The sequence below is a fragment of the Eptatretus burgeri genome, chromosome 12 (genome assembly GCF_056783735.1).
Source record: "Eptatretus burgeri isolate ZD-2024b chromosome 12, Ebu_testis_v1, whole genome shotgun sequence".
Classification (NCBI taxonomy): Eukaryota; Metazoa; Chordata; class Myxini; order Myxiniformes; family Myxinidae; genus Eptatretus; species Eptatretus burgeri.
The window spans coordinates 38410301-38423858 of record NC_140972.1 but is presented as its reverse complement, the minus strand read 5'-3'; the positions used below and the strand labels follow the sequence as shown (position 1 = coordinate 38423858).

The 13558-nt window shown below is 42.1% G+C and overlaps 1 protein-coding gene across 5 annotated transcripts in view; it reads right to left on the bottom strand.

Moving 5' to 3' along the window:
• Positions 1-13558, bottom strand: part of KIAA0232 (KIAA0232 ortholog) — a 61525-nt gene that overhangs the window by 34183 nt on the left and 13784 nt on the right. For all 5 annotated transcript variants that reach the window (XM_085850197.1, XM_085850199.1, XM_085850198.1 and 2 more), the window contains one exon: positions 8991-9060. In XM_085850197.1, the coding sequence (XP_085706323.1) occupies positions 8991-9060 (70 nt within the window). The remainder of the gene's footprint in view (positions 1-8990; positions 9061-13558) is intronic.

Here is a 13558-nt window from a genome sequence, read left to right as displayed (position 1 = left end):
GTCTGTGTGCGCGTGTGTCTGTGTGCGCGTGTGTCTGTGTGCGCGTGTGTCTGTGTGCGCGTGTGTCTGTGTGCGCGTGTGTCTGTGTGCGCGTGTGTCTGTGTGCGCGTGTGTCTGTGTGCGCGTGTGTCTGTGTGCGCGTGTGTCTGTGTGCGCGTGTGTCTGTGTGCGCGTGTGTCTGTGTGCGCGTGTGTCTGTGTGCGCGTGTGTCTGTGTGCGCGTGTGTCTGTGTGCGCGTGTGTCTGTGTGCGCGTGTGTCTGTGTGCGCGTGTGTCTGTGTGCGCGTGTGTCTGTGTGCGCGTGTGTCTGTGTGCGCGTGTGTCTGTGTGCGCGTGTGTCTGTGTGCGCGTGTGTCTGTGTGCGCGTGTGTCTGTGTGCGCGTGTGTCTGTGTGCGCGTGTGTCTGTGTGCGCGTGTGTCTGTGTGCGCGTGTGTCTGTGTGCGCGTGTGTCTGTGTGCGCGTGTGTCTGTGTGCGCGTGTGTCTGTGTGCGCGTGTGTCTGTGTGCGCGTGTGTCTGTGTGCGCGTGTGTCTGTGTGCGCGTGTGTCTGTGTGCGCGTGTGTCTGTGTGCGCGTGTGTCTGTGTGCGCGTGTGTCTGTGTGCGCGTGTGTCTGTGTGCGCGTGTGTCTGTGTGCGCGTGTGTCTGTGTGCGCGTGTGTCTGTGTGTGCGTGTGCGTGTGCCTGTGTGTGCGTGTGCGTGTGTCTGTGTGTGCGTGTGCGTGTGTCTGTGTGTGTGTGTCTGTGTGTGTGTGTGTCTGTGTGTGTGTGTCTGTGTCTGTGTGTGTGTGTGTGTGTCTGTGTGTGTGTGTGTGTCTGTGTGTGTGTGTGTCTGTGTGTGTGTGTGTGTCTGTGTGTGTGTGTCTGTGTGTGTGTGTCTGTGTGTGTGTGTCTGTGTGTGTGTGTCTGTGTGTGTGTGTCTGTGTGTGTGTGTCTGTGTGTGTGTGTCTGTGTGTGTGTGTCTGTGACCGGTGTTTCTCGACAACCACTGGTCCGATCTAATTGAAACTTGCCAGGGATATTGCTGGGGACCTGAGGATGTGCCTTTTCAAGGTTTGATATTAATCGGACAAGTGGTTCCCAAGTTATGGCCATTTATTTACCAAACCAATGACAAGACACGTTGTTGCGTGGGCGTGGGCGTGGCCAATGGGGAAGGGAAGCTCAGTCGCGTTCCCCATTACCGGTTACAATGTACGGGCTTCCGGATAATGATGACTTCGTGTATTCTAATAATTTCTCGATTTCTTATGCGCATTTATAGATAAACACAATGCCCCAAGTTATGATTGTTTTCATATTCGACGGGGAATAAATTTTGGTAACATCTGAGTGAGCTGGTGTGCTCCGAACCAGGAAGTAATTTTTTTTCTTTCTCTTCTCTTCTCCTTTTGTTTTTCCTTGCGATGACATTGCGAAAAGGCAAAATACGTTGGCGCTAATTGAATATTTGGGCATTAAAACTAAATTGCGAATAATCGTAACTGCGAACAATATGCGAACTTCCGGGCCACGCACGTATGGGCACGCGAGACCGAAGAAACGGCCTGTGTGGTTGTTGTTTGTTGCTCGCGGTTTGAATATTTATTTATTTATTACGGGCACGTACTAGTTAATTCAATGAAGACAGACTAAGAGATCGGTGGAGGTGTCAAGTCACTAGTTTTTTCTAATTTTGTATTTTTCATTAGTTTTCTGAAATTTGTCGAATATGTTTTTCACTTGGAAGTTGTGGGTTACGATTTGTAAATAAAGGTGGAAAATGTCGGATTTATTGCAATTTATTTCCAGGCCATAAGGCAACAAAAGATGGGCATTTTGAAAGGGGGTGTTGACTTTCTTCAGGCACTGTACATACTGTACATACATACATACTGAACACCGCTCCTTCCTACTTCCATATCTTGGCGATGCATGACATCATCGCCGGGTGCCAAACGAAGGGAGCACTCAGTTTTTACTCCATTTGTTTGTTTGTTTGTTTGTTTGGCTGGGTGATATATCAACCATCCTTCGATCTCGGAAGCTGAAATTTGAGGACAAAAGTGAAGATGTGCTTTGGCAAAAACATTATTTTTATTAATCAATTAATTGATTAATTACTTAATTATTATCAATTTATAAATCTTTTTTATTATTATTTCTCATCCTGGCAATATCTTAGGCATATTTTGAGCTAGTAAGCTGATATTTGGACATGACAGTGACCAAGTGATTTGGCGATAAAGGGTATTTTTGATTTATTAATCAATTTATTGATTAAGTATTCATTTTTTGATAAATCGCTGAATTTTCAAAAAGTTACAGATTCGGAGGAAATAGTGATGGCTTAGGTATGCTATTTGGCAATTGATCGAGAAATTATTTTACAATTACGATTTATTTATTTTAATTCTGCAATTAATCAATTAATCAATCAATGATTGCACACAGCTCCCTCCTAATTACGACTCCATGTGCTACAAGGTGGAATCGCCGGGCGCCAAAGGTGCCCCGGTGATGATGCGCACTGGAGGATTTATTTATTTATTTGGCATGGGGGCAGTGTACTTTGAATGTAGCTCTACTTGTTTCAATATCCAATTTAGTCAATATTTGTTGCTGGGATTAATTGCACTTTAATGATGTTTTGTGACTAATATTTTGTAATGCATGAATGGTCACTTGGCACATTTATAGTCTAATCAAAACAACTTTGGGGGTCAAGATTGCATGCAAAACACATCAACTCGTAAATGCCAAAAGTAAAGTAACAAGAAGTTTACATAGTTAATACCATTATATTCAATATAGTTATAAAATTTTATTTTGAAATTTCTAAGGGCTAAGATTATTTCACAAAAGTTAAAAATAATTGTTTTGTTTTTTGCTCGTATAATCGATTCAAATATTGACTGACTGGAAATTAATATACAAAGGTAGGAGAAAGGAATACAAGTTTAATCCAATTTGTCCTTTAACTTGTACATTCAAAAATGTATACATGTGGATAAAAAGTTTTATGGTGACCAATTAAATTGCAGCTTGTAATTTTCCTTATACCGTAAGTTCACCTTTTAGTCATGTTCTGTTTGTGCATTTTTGGAATTGTGCACGCGTCATTAAAAAAAAAATTTAATTTATGTTCACAAGCTATTGGAATTACTCAACTCAAGTGCATGAGTAACATTGCGATTAAATTTTTGCAATGAACAACATGAAAACGTGTTCACAATAACACCCGGATGATGGCTCGATTGCTATCCCTCTCCCTCAGTTTCCGGCAACCATCCATCTTAGCATCATGCGTGTAGTGAGTTTTTTTTTCCATTTCACGCATGATTTGTGCTGCTGCAATAAGCATAACCCTTGCAATCATGACTGGAAAGCGTCCGTGGAGTAGCAGGGTTGGAAATGCGAGTAAAAGAAAGAGGAAGGCCATCACTACTATTAAAGTAAAAATGTATTTTTTCGGACGATATGAAAGAGTTGCTCGTACCTATGATAGAAAATGTGTGCTTGGCCTTCGTGAGTCCACATTGTGAACAATACAAAATTGGTAATCTGGAAAATGCTAAATGAGGAACCTCAGTGAATGCAACAAAGACATCCTATGCGAGAAGTTGCATTATGGAAAAAAAAAAATGGACTGCATGCTCAGCACATGGATTGAACACCAAAATCAGGAAAATGTGCCTCTCAGCATGCTTGTGATACAAGCAAAGGTCAGAAGTATTTATGAAGACCTAATAAGTGATGAAGATGAAGTGAAGTTATTTAACCATAGTTCTGGGTGGTTTTCAAACTTTCGAAAGCTTTACGATCACAACATTAAAAAAAAGGACCATGTGTCCTGAAGCCCACCTGGATCAGGAGCAACAGTCACTCAACCCCCCCTCCCCCATGCACACCCCTTTAGACCCTGGTTTTTTTTTATGTCATGAACAAACTTTGGGACATCACACATGGGTGATGAAGGTTGTGGTCAAGTTTCATCGAAATTGTGTGTCGTTTTGGAAAAGAGAGCAAATACCTATTTTGGAAGGGGTTACATCCCCCACAGACTCCACCTCAACCCCGTTTTTTTATGCCATGAACAAACTTTGTTACATCACGAGTGATGAAGGTTGTGATCAGGTTTCATCAAAATCATATGTATATACAGTTTCAGAGAAGAAAGTAAATACCTATGGGGGGTCATAAACATACCATCAGAGATGGGGAATCCCCCGCCATTTAATGAAAAAGGTCATACATATTCCAGATAATGAAGGAGGTGAATTGGAAACAAGACACCATTTGGTCATAATCTCGAAAAAGTTCCCCAGAGGTGAGGAACGTAGTTACCAAATATAATTGAAATCAGATAAGGCCTTAGTTATTTTATAACTTGGTTTACGCAGTTCTTCAGCTAAAATGCAGGGTCAGTAGGTCGAAATATAATTTCATTTTCTAGAAAGTATATATTTTAATGATTTTTTTTCAGATGTTCCATGGAAAAGACAAGGGTAGGTGGGGGCGGAATAAATATAAATCCCGGACCAGGAGGATCTAAGAAAACATTGAAGATGGAAAACCATTCAAATGCAGGATGCCATTGTTCACTGTATCATCTGATGTGAAAAACAATAAAGAAGGATTAAAACTAGTTTTACAATATAGTCTGGCATGTTTTTCTTATAGGAACCTGTTGCATCATCAAACAAATGGAAACAATGCTGAGAAAATTATTGTCCAAGTCGTTGATGTGTGCGTGCACACCAGTGCATAGTGCTGGATATGATTAAAAAAAAAGGTGTCTACTCGGAGTCAACACGCTCAAAACGGTCAATCAGAGCCATAACCAGCTTAGTTTTCAGTGGGCATCTGATCGTACCGTCTCCCTATCCCCAGGAGCACATCAAAGGCTGATTTCTGGTCCGTTGAAGGCTGAATATCAGCATCTCGCAGGGAAACTTTGACGTACTTGGCACCGAAATCTTTCAATACGAACAGCGGTGTACAACTTTCAATGGAAACAAAATTGGCACGATCGAGAGTAGCGTGCGAATCACCCCTGCTGCTGCACTGAATTGATGCAATCGTTCGACCAGAATATTCGTCGTCAAGATGTTGCGTGATTAAAATCACGAACACAGTCACTCAAATTTATACCGCTGACATACTTCTTAACAACTCATGGCTCGCAGACTTCCTCTCCTGTCACAGTCACCGTGTGGCCCCAAATGGAGTTCTTTCATCCCCTCTTCCTGTCCAGGCTGGAGTTCCTCAAGGTAGCGTTCTGGGTCCTGTTCTTTTTCTGGTTTTCATCAATGATCTCTCCGACTCTCTGGAAAATCCTCCACATCTGTTTGCTGATGACTCCACCCTCTGCCGTACCATCGGTCATCCCTCAGACCAGCAAGCAGCAGCTTCTTCGCTCACTGCAGATCTGAATAAAATCACAAACTGGTCCAACACGTGGAACATGTCTTTCAATCCAGACAAATCTCACACTCTCACTATGTCTCTTCGAAAGGACCGTTTAGAAAATTCCCCCATCCACTTTCTCAACAATCCTCTGGAAGAAGTCCTTTCTTTCAAGCTTCTGGGTCTCACTATCTGCCATGACCTTTTCTGGGAAAGCCACATTTCAAACCTCGCCTCCAAAGCCAGTCGCCGACTGGGAATCCTCCATCGTGCAAAGTCCTTCCTCGGCCCACCTGAGCTCCTGACCACTTACAAAGCTTTTGTCCGCAGCCTGATGGAGTACTGCTCTACCCTCTGGGCAGGTGCTCCTGCCTCCCACCTTTCTCGGCTTCACGCTGTAGAAACCAAGGCATTTCGGATCATCGGCATCTCCCGCAATGAGGCTGAGTCTTTGGGCCTCTCACTCAATCACCGCAGGTTGGTCGGTGGTCTTTCAGTCTTCTACCGTCTCCTCTCCAGCCTCGCCCCCCCCAGCTCTCTCTGCGATTTGTCTCCACCACATTTCCGCAGGGCCCTCAAGGTCCACCAACAACCCCCTTCTGGTAAAACTACCAAAATCACGAATCACTGCTCACCTTCACTCTTTCATTCCTCTTTTTTCCCGCCTTTGGAATAAACTCCGTCACTCTATTCATTCCCATTCTTCCCTCCAGGCCTTCAAAACAGCTGTTCACCACCACCTCTCTCATCCCCCATCCAAATCCTCGATCTTTTCTACACCCGATAATCCACCCAAGCACACCTCCTTCAAATTCCCTGCTTTCCTTCCTGAAAGTCCCTGAAATGTCCATCTTCTATTCCCCATGTTCCCCCTCCCATCCCGCTCCCTTCCACAGATCTCCTCATGTCTCTGTTCCCCACTGTTTTGTCCTTCCCACTCCCTCCTCTCTTGTCTCATGTCCCCCATGATGTGCGTTGTGTGTTAGCTCTCACATGAGCCTCGACAAGATGTACAAAAAAAAAAAAAAAAATCACTTTCGCCCCAGAAACAACAGTCAATCTGAACCACGCAAGCCACTGCTCAGATGCCATGACCGAAGACGACTGCACAGTTATACTGCGCAGCTCGGTTAAAGGTGACTCGGCATTTTGGCGCACACGCACGAAATTATATTTTGAAAATAAATGCCGACGTTTACATTTCAGGTTTTGAAACTTTTGCACCTTCGGCGGAAAATGTATAAATATAAAAGACTAAAAATGTGTTTTATATTTATATTTCATTTCAGCAAATATACCGTCGGCGGATCCGTAAACCAAGTTATAAAATAACTAAGGCCTAAGCGGTGTTCCATTTATTACAAAAAACTTTTTTTTTCAAGATGGTCACCCCAGTCGGCCATCTTGGATCCGGCCACGCCCAAAATCAATAGGGTTCTTCCTTTTCAGGTGGGACATGTGTGACCCAAATTTCAAATAGATATGGCGAAAAAACTTTTCAAGATGGCCACCCCAGACGGCCATCTTGGATCCAGCCACGCCCAAAATCAATAGGGTTCTTCCTTTTCAGGTGGTACATGTGTGACCCAAATTTCAAATCGATATGGCGAACAGTTGAGTTATCGCACTCACAGCTATAAATGTTGACGCCCGGACGGACGGAGAGACGGACAGTCGGACGGACAGCCTGACGACCTGGGTGACAAAAAAACCCCAATGAGGCTGCTACTGCCGACCCCCTTAATGAGCGCAGATTTTGATGCGGTCAATAGAGTTTGGTACATCACAGGTGATGAAGGCTATGGTCAAGTTTCATCAAAATTGTGTGTCGTTTCGGAGAAAAGAGCAAATTCCCTATTCTGGGGGGTCAACCCCCCCCACCCCCACCGTACACCCCCTTTTTTGATTGTGCTCAACATACCTTCGCTAGGCATCAGGTATGAAGCTTGTGGCTAGTTGCATTATAATGGTGAGTTTGGTTCAAGTGATAATGATTGACGTGTTTACAGACTGACTGACTGACAAGCTAAATCGCCTACGTGTACTGCTCAATTGCATAAGCTCACCGGGCTAAAGTTCAGGTGAGCTAAGAATGACCGCAGAGGCTGCAACTGCCAACACTATTCCCACCAACAAGTTTCCTGCATTTCTCAAGGCCATTATCGAGGAAGGTGGAGTTTCCAGGACTGTGTGAACTCTGCGCTCGGCCATCCTGTTAGCTCCCAACATGCATCATGTGCCCTAATTGGCTGAAAATTTATTTTAAACTAGAAAATAAAATTTGACACAAAAAGGTCATTGGATATGCCTCAGCCTGCGTAAGATGTCAACCCATTGTTAATGTTTAATGTCCAAAAATTTTTTTTATATTAAATGCTCCAGTCACGGACGATGAGTCCTCACCGAGTCCAGGCCTTCAATAAAAGAACTGCGTTGAGAGAAAAATGAAGAAAGAGAGAATAGTCTAAGAGTTTTTGAGGAAGTAAAAAAAAATAAATCTGCATTTTGAAAAGGGGAAGGCCATAACTGTTTGGAAAGACATTAGAAGGAAAAGAGTTCCAGAGTTTGGCAGTGGAGGGGAAGAAACAAATATCACAATGGCCCACCCTTGAGTTGCCAATGGCCACACAATAATCATGCAATGCAGTGGCTTGTGGAGTATTTTGTGGTCTCGCTAATGGCAGAGGTACATAAGCAAGTTCTCGGGAGCAGAAACCGAAGTAATATCTATAGAAAAGAGAAATAGAGCCAACTTTGCGGCGTAATTTGAGCAGATTAAGTTTTGAGGTCAGATTGAAAGAGTTGATAAGTCAGATTACTTTTGATTCAATTCTGTCCAGTAAGTATGTGGAGCTAGAACATCCCCAGATGTGAGAGCAGTACTCGATACAAATTAAAGGTCACATGAGAAAAGTGTGTGAGAGGAAAAACAGAAACAGATAATTAGAAGAGAGAAAACATCAGACTATGTTTCTAACTAGAGTTATGATTTCCAAATGGCACATGACCTTTGACCTGTTTAACCCAAAACCTAATCAGCTCATATAATTATTGAGCATAGTCCATACTTGTACCCAGTTTTATTGAAATCCCTTTTGTGATTCACAAGTTATTTTGGGAACAAAGATCCCAATTAAAGGTCACATGACCATTGATATTTGACCTTTTGAACCCCAAATGTCATGAGTTCATCTTTGTGTTACAGTTCATACTTTTGCCAAGTTTGTTTGGAATCCTCTCAGTAGTTCACGTTATCATGTTAACAAAAAAAAATTGAGAACGGACGTATGGACAGGCCGAAAACAATGCCTCCGGCTGCAGAGGTATGAAAACCTGAAGCCACCATGCCCATTTATGTCACGGAGAAAGAAAGAAAATTGCATTTGGAATGCAAATAAAAGCAAACAACAAAAAAGATACGAAATGACTACAATGTTATGACAATGTGTCAATGTTATGATAACCAGACTTGAAAGGAACAGATTATGGTCAAGACTAGCCATAAAACCATGTACTACTTTGCCACCAGGAATAATTATATTTCCTTCCCCTCAAACTTTATGAAAGCAAAGATAACATGGAAAAATAAACATCTGGGATACACACCTTTTTGTTGCTCCTGCAATGCCTTCAACTTGGAGCAGAGCTCTTCCACCAATGTTTCAATACCAGATGTCTAAAAGTGGCATATAATGATAATTATAATTCCAATTATAATTGGAACAAAAAGCAGTCAAATTTTCTCATATATCTTTCCAAATGTTTCAAGGAAAACGTTTTGTTGAAATTCCCCAGCTAAATGCAACAAATGCTGACTTCAATATGATGCAAAAAAACAGGAGTTCTTCATTCATTCATCATGTCGGATGCACAAATTATGGAGATACAAGAAACATAAAACAATACTAGTTTAATGAGAAAGGTGTCTCAACAAATTCAGTTTGACAGTTCAAATATGGTAGAACTATTTAAAAATACATTTCTGTGACGTGGAAAGTAAATAATCAGTTAACAACTGGTCATAAGCATCATGCAACACAATAGCAAGTCCATCACGTAACATAACACAAGTGAAACGAGAGCAAAGCCGATGGCACACCATGACAAATCCCCACACTTCCCACATTAAGTAAAATTGAAAGATGGCAAACAGTTCCACCAGAAATGATCCAATATCAAATTTTGAGTTGAAGAAAATTTTGATTTGACCTTTGTGACCCTAAGTCCACAGCCCCTGGGGCATGAACTTGGGGTCAAATCCTAAAAATTGTTACATATTCCATGTGTTGACCAATCTTGATTGCATAAACAGAGTTTAATTACCTCTGCCACCGAAGGTGGACGGAAGTTATGTTCTCACCCACTGTTTGTCTGTCTATCTGTTTGTCTGCAGGCAGGCCTCAAAAAGTTATGGACGGATTCAGATGAAACTTTGTGAACAAGTTCAGCATATGACAAAGACTAATTGATTAAATTTTGGTGAAGATCTGGATTTTGGTGAAGATTTTCAAGTCATCTCAGTCAGGTTTCTTGACTGCCACTGATAACATGTAACCCAGTGCTACCTGCCGCATGGTCGGGTTGTCGGCGATTAAACCGACACCCCTCACTGGCTTGCCAGTGAGGCTTGCCATCACTGGCTGTGATGACTGTGACACCCTGCCAGACCGAAAAACAACAGCTGCCAAAGGGCGGATGAGCTCCTTTAGGGAGCCAACAGTAAGGAGATGGTGTCTCCGAAAAAAACACCCATTCGGTTATACTGGTTTTTTAGGTAGTAGATTGTAGACAGCAACAGCCCAGGGTGGTACTACCGTTCCGACTTAGGAGCGTTAAAGTGGTGCCCGGAACCATCTTAAACTCTCCGTGTCAGGATTGCAGGTCTTACTTTCTGTCTCACTCAAACTATAGCTACCGGGCTGGCTTTAATCTCTCTTTTTCTTGCAAACAAACATCATATACTTTTCATCATACATTTTACTTACTCATTCATTTTCCCTCCTCACTTTATTCATGCAGTTCATATATTTAAGGCTTGGCCCGATGAGGACTATTCAGTCTGTGCCTGTAGCCTTCAACATAAAAAAAGGAGAATTTTTTTTTAAATTTTGTAAGTGATTCTTTACCGTGAGAGATAGGGCCAAAAACTATATACTGTTGGACCCCGACATTCCATTCGCGAATGTCGGAGGATTGGTTTTTTTTGTAGTTTTTTTTTTGAAAAATGGCCTCGGCTTGTGGAAGAGTGATGACATAACAAATCAGGACACAACATAACAAAGGGATCAGGAGAAAGAAGGAAAAAAAAAACAACAGCAGGGCGGAGGGAGAAAGTAGATGGAGATGGACAAACAAGGGATGCAGGTAACGATGAGGGGTAAGGGAGAATGCAAAGGGTGAACAATGTGGATACATAAGCAAAATTGGGTTTGACCATTTTGTGATTTTGTCAAAGTCTGAGGAGAGGGAAGAGGGTGCTGCCTGTCAGAAGGAGGAGGAGAGATGTCATGACAGAGAGTGGAGTCATCAGCAAAGAGATAAAAAAATAATTTTCCAGAGGGTCATTGAGATCATAGATGAAAATGAGGAATAAGATGGGGCTTAGAATACTGCTTTGGGGGTACTAAAGCCTTGATATGAAAGGGTTCCGTTTAGAGATGAAAGGGTTCCGTTAAGAGCCACACGTTGTCGATGAGAGTGGAGGAAGTCAGTCATCCAGGAGTGGAGTTGGCCATGGATTGCAAGGGCAGACAGTTTGGAGAGCAAGGCAGGATGCGAGATTGTATCAAAAGCCTGAGATATGTCTAGGGAGACGGCTCTGATCTCATGACTGATATTGAGGGTCTCTATCATTGTTGGGAGTGTAGAAGCAGCATGCCCAAGGTAGAGTGACCAGGTCTGAATCCGAATTGATTATCTGAGATGAGGTTATTGGAGAAAAGGAATGATTTCATGTCAAGTGTGATGATGGATTCTAAGACTTTGCTGATGATTGGAGGCAAGCTTGTTGGGCTGAAGTTAAGGGGATTTGTTTTTGCACATTTTTTATGCAATGCTGTGGTGTTGGCTGATTTCCAAGCATATGGAAGATGACCGATGGTAAGTGATGGTGAAAAGGGCAGAAAGAGGAAGTGCAAGAGCAGCACAGCGGGTTGTTCGGACACATGACCTGATGTTGTCCTGTTTACTTGTAGAATCAGAGTTGAGGGTGACCAGAAACTTTCCCCCCTTTTCAGGTGAAAGAGACAGAATTCAGGAGCAATTGGATATTACTGGGAAGGATGGGTAGAGAGAGGGAGAGGTTGGGGACACAAGATTTGGAAGCAAACACAGAATTGAGGCATTTGGCCTTCTCCCGAGTGGAGTCAGCTGTGGTGCCATTTGAAGTGAGGAAAGGGATTGAAGGGGAGCATACACCAGAGACCGACTTGACAAGGTCCCACCAGGTTTTTGAGGATGGAGACAAGTTTGAAAAGTCATTCTTGAGATAATGGATAGATGTTGTTTTCTGGCTCTCCTGAAGGTAGACACACACTTGTTGTGGGCTTTGTGGAATGTTCTGAGGTTGCCTTCAGTCAGATTTGCCTTCAAGGAGGAGAATGCCAGTTGTTTTAAAGCAACAGACTCACCACAGGTTTCAGAGAACCAAGAGCGGGAGGATGGGTAAGATAATTGAAGATTAAATAGGTTTAATCTGTGCACAAGAGAACAGTTTTCTGTGGAAGAATTCCCAGGCTGAATCAATATCAGCGGCAGTGGATTTGGAGAGCGGTCCTGAAGTGTTAAAAACAAAACAAAAACAAAAACACAAATATGTGAAGCACGAACGTAGAAGCAGGTGACACTTTATCACCCACAAATATGCGGGACCACAAATGTCTGGGTCGGACAGTCCAGAACACCCTTAAATATTGTGGGGGTTACGTACCTGGAAAATGCCACGATAATTAAAACCAATTTCCAATGGGAATAAGGGGGTTAAGTTCCTGGGCTTTGAGAAAATAGAGCGGAAGGTCAGCAGCAGCCAAAAATAAACACATGTACACATCACAATTTTAATGAACATGTAAAATAAATAGAAATCTGCTTTGTGATGAAGTCTCCTGCCACGTTGAAGCAGATGAAATGTTCAAAAGCAGATTAAACGTGGCCCTTCCCTTCTCAAATTTGTCTATAGCACAGTCTATAGCATCCATGTCTATATATATGTATGTCTATATATATATATATATATATATATATATATATATATATATATATATATATATGTATGTCTATATATATATATATATATATATATATATATATATATATATATATATATATATATATATATATATATATATATATATATATATAACAAAATCCTTAACTTCATTCAGAAAATACTGATTCTCTAAAATATTGATTTTAAAGGATTTTAAAGGACTAAAAGGCCTTATGCACCAATCGCATCAATAGCTTTCTTACTTTGATATACAAGGGTCTTTACTCATGGAGGAGCTTAATGACAAAGGATAGCAGGTTCACAATGTACCAAAGTATATCGTGGGTTGGAGTGGGGGTGTGGGTGCGCGGGGAGGATGTGCACATACACAAGTGGGAAAGGAGGAACAACACATAAATAAAAAACCAATGTCACCGCAGGGTGACCCGTATCTTGCCAAAAGGTGACCACGTGTGACTTCTTTAAGGTCACACTGAGGTGAACAGAGCAGCTATCCACCAGGAGCAACTCCTTGAGGAATATCTGCCTACGAGATATTCCGATGAGAATCGTTCTACAGAGTAACCATGAAAAATATGCTTTTGCCTCATAACGTCACGAAATGATGTAATAATGTCTGAAGCGTGACATATCTAGAAAGCACTCATCGAGGTGTTCAATTTGAGGTACTACACGATATGGTTCCTAAAACTTGAAAATTTGACTTTGGGGTCAAATATGTTTGACCTGAGGCGCTAACCATGAAGGTCAAGGCCAATCGCCACCAAAAATTAATCAGCTGAGCGCCAGACCATGAACTATATTCCCATGAAGTTTGAAGACTATCCGATCAAAATTACTCAAAAAATAAGGGTTTCGTCGACTCCCCTGATTTGTGACAAAGTGGCCTTGACCTTTGACCTTGACCTTCAAAATTTTATGCGCTAAAAGGGACCTCTATTGGCCT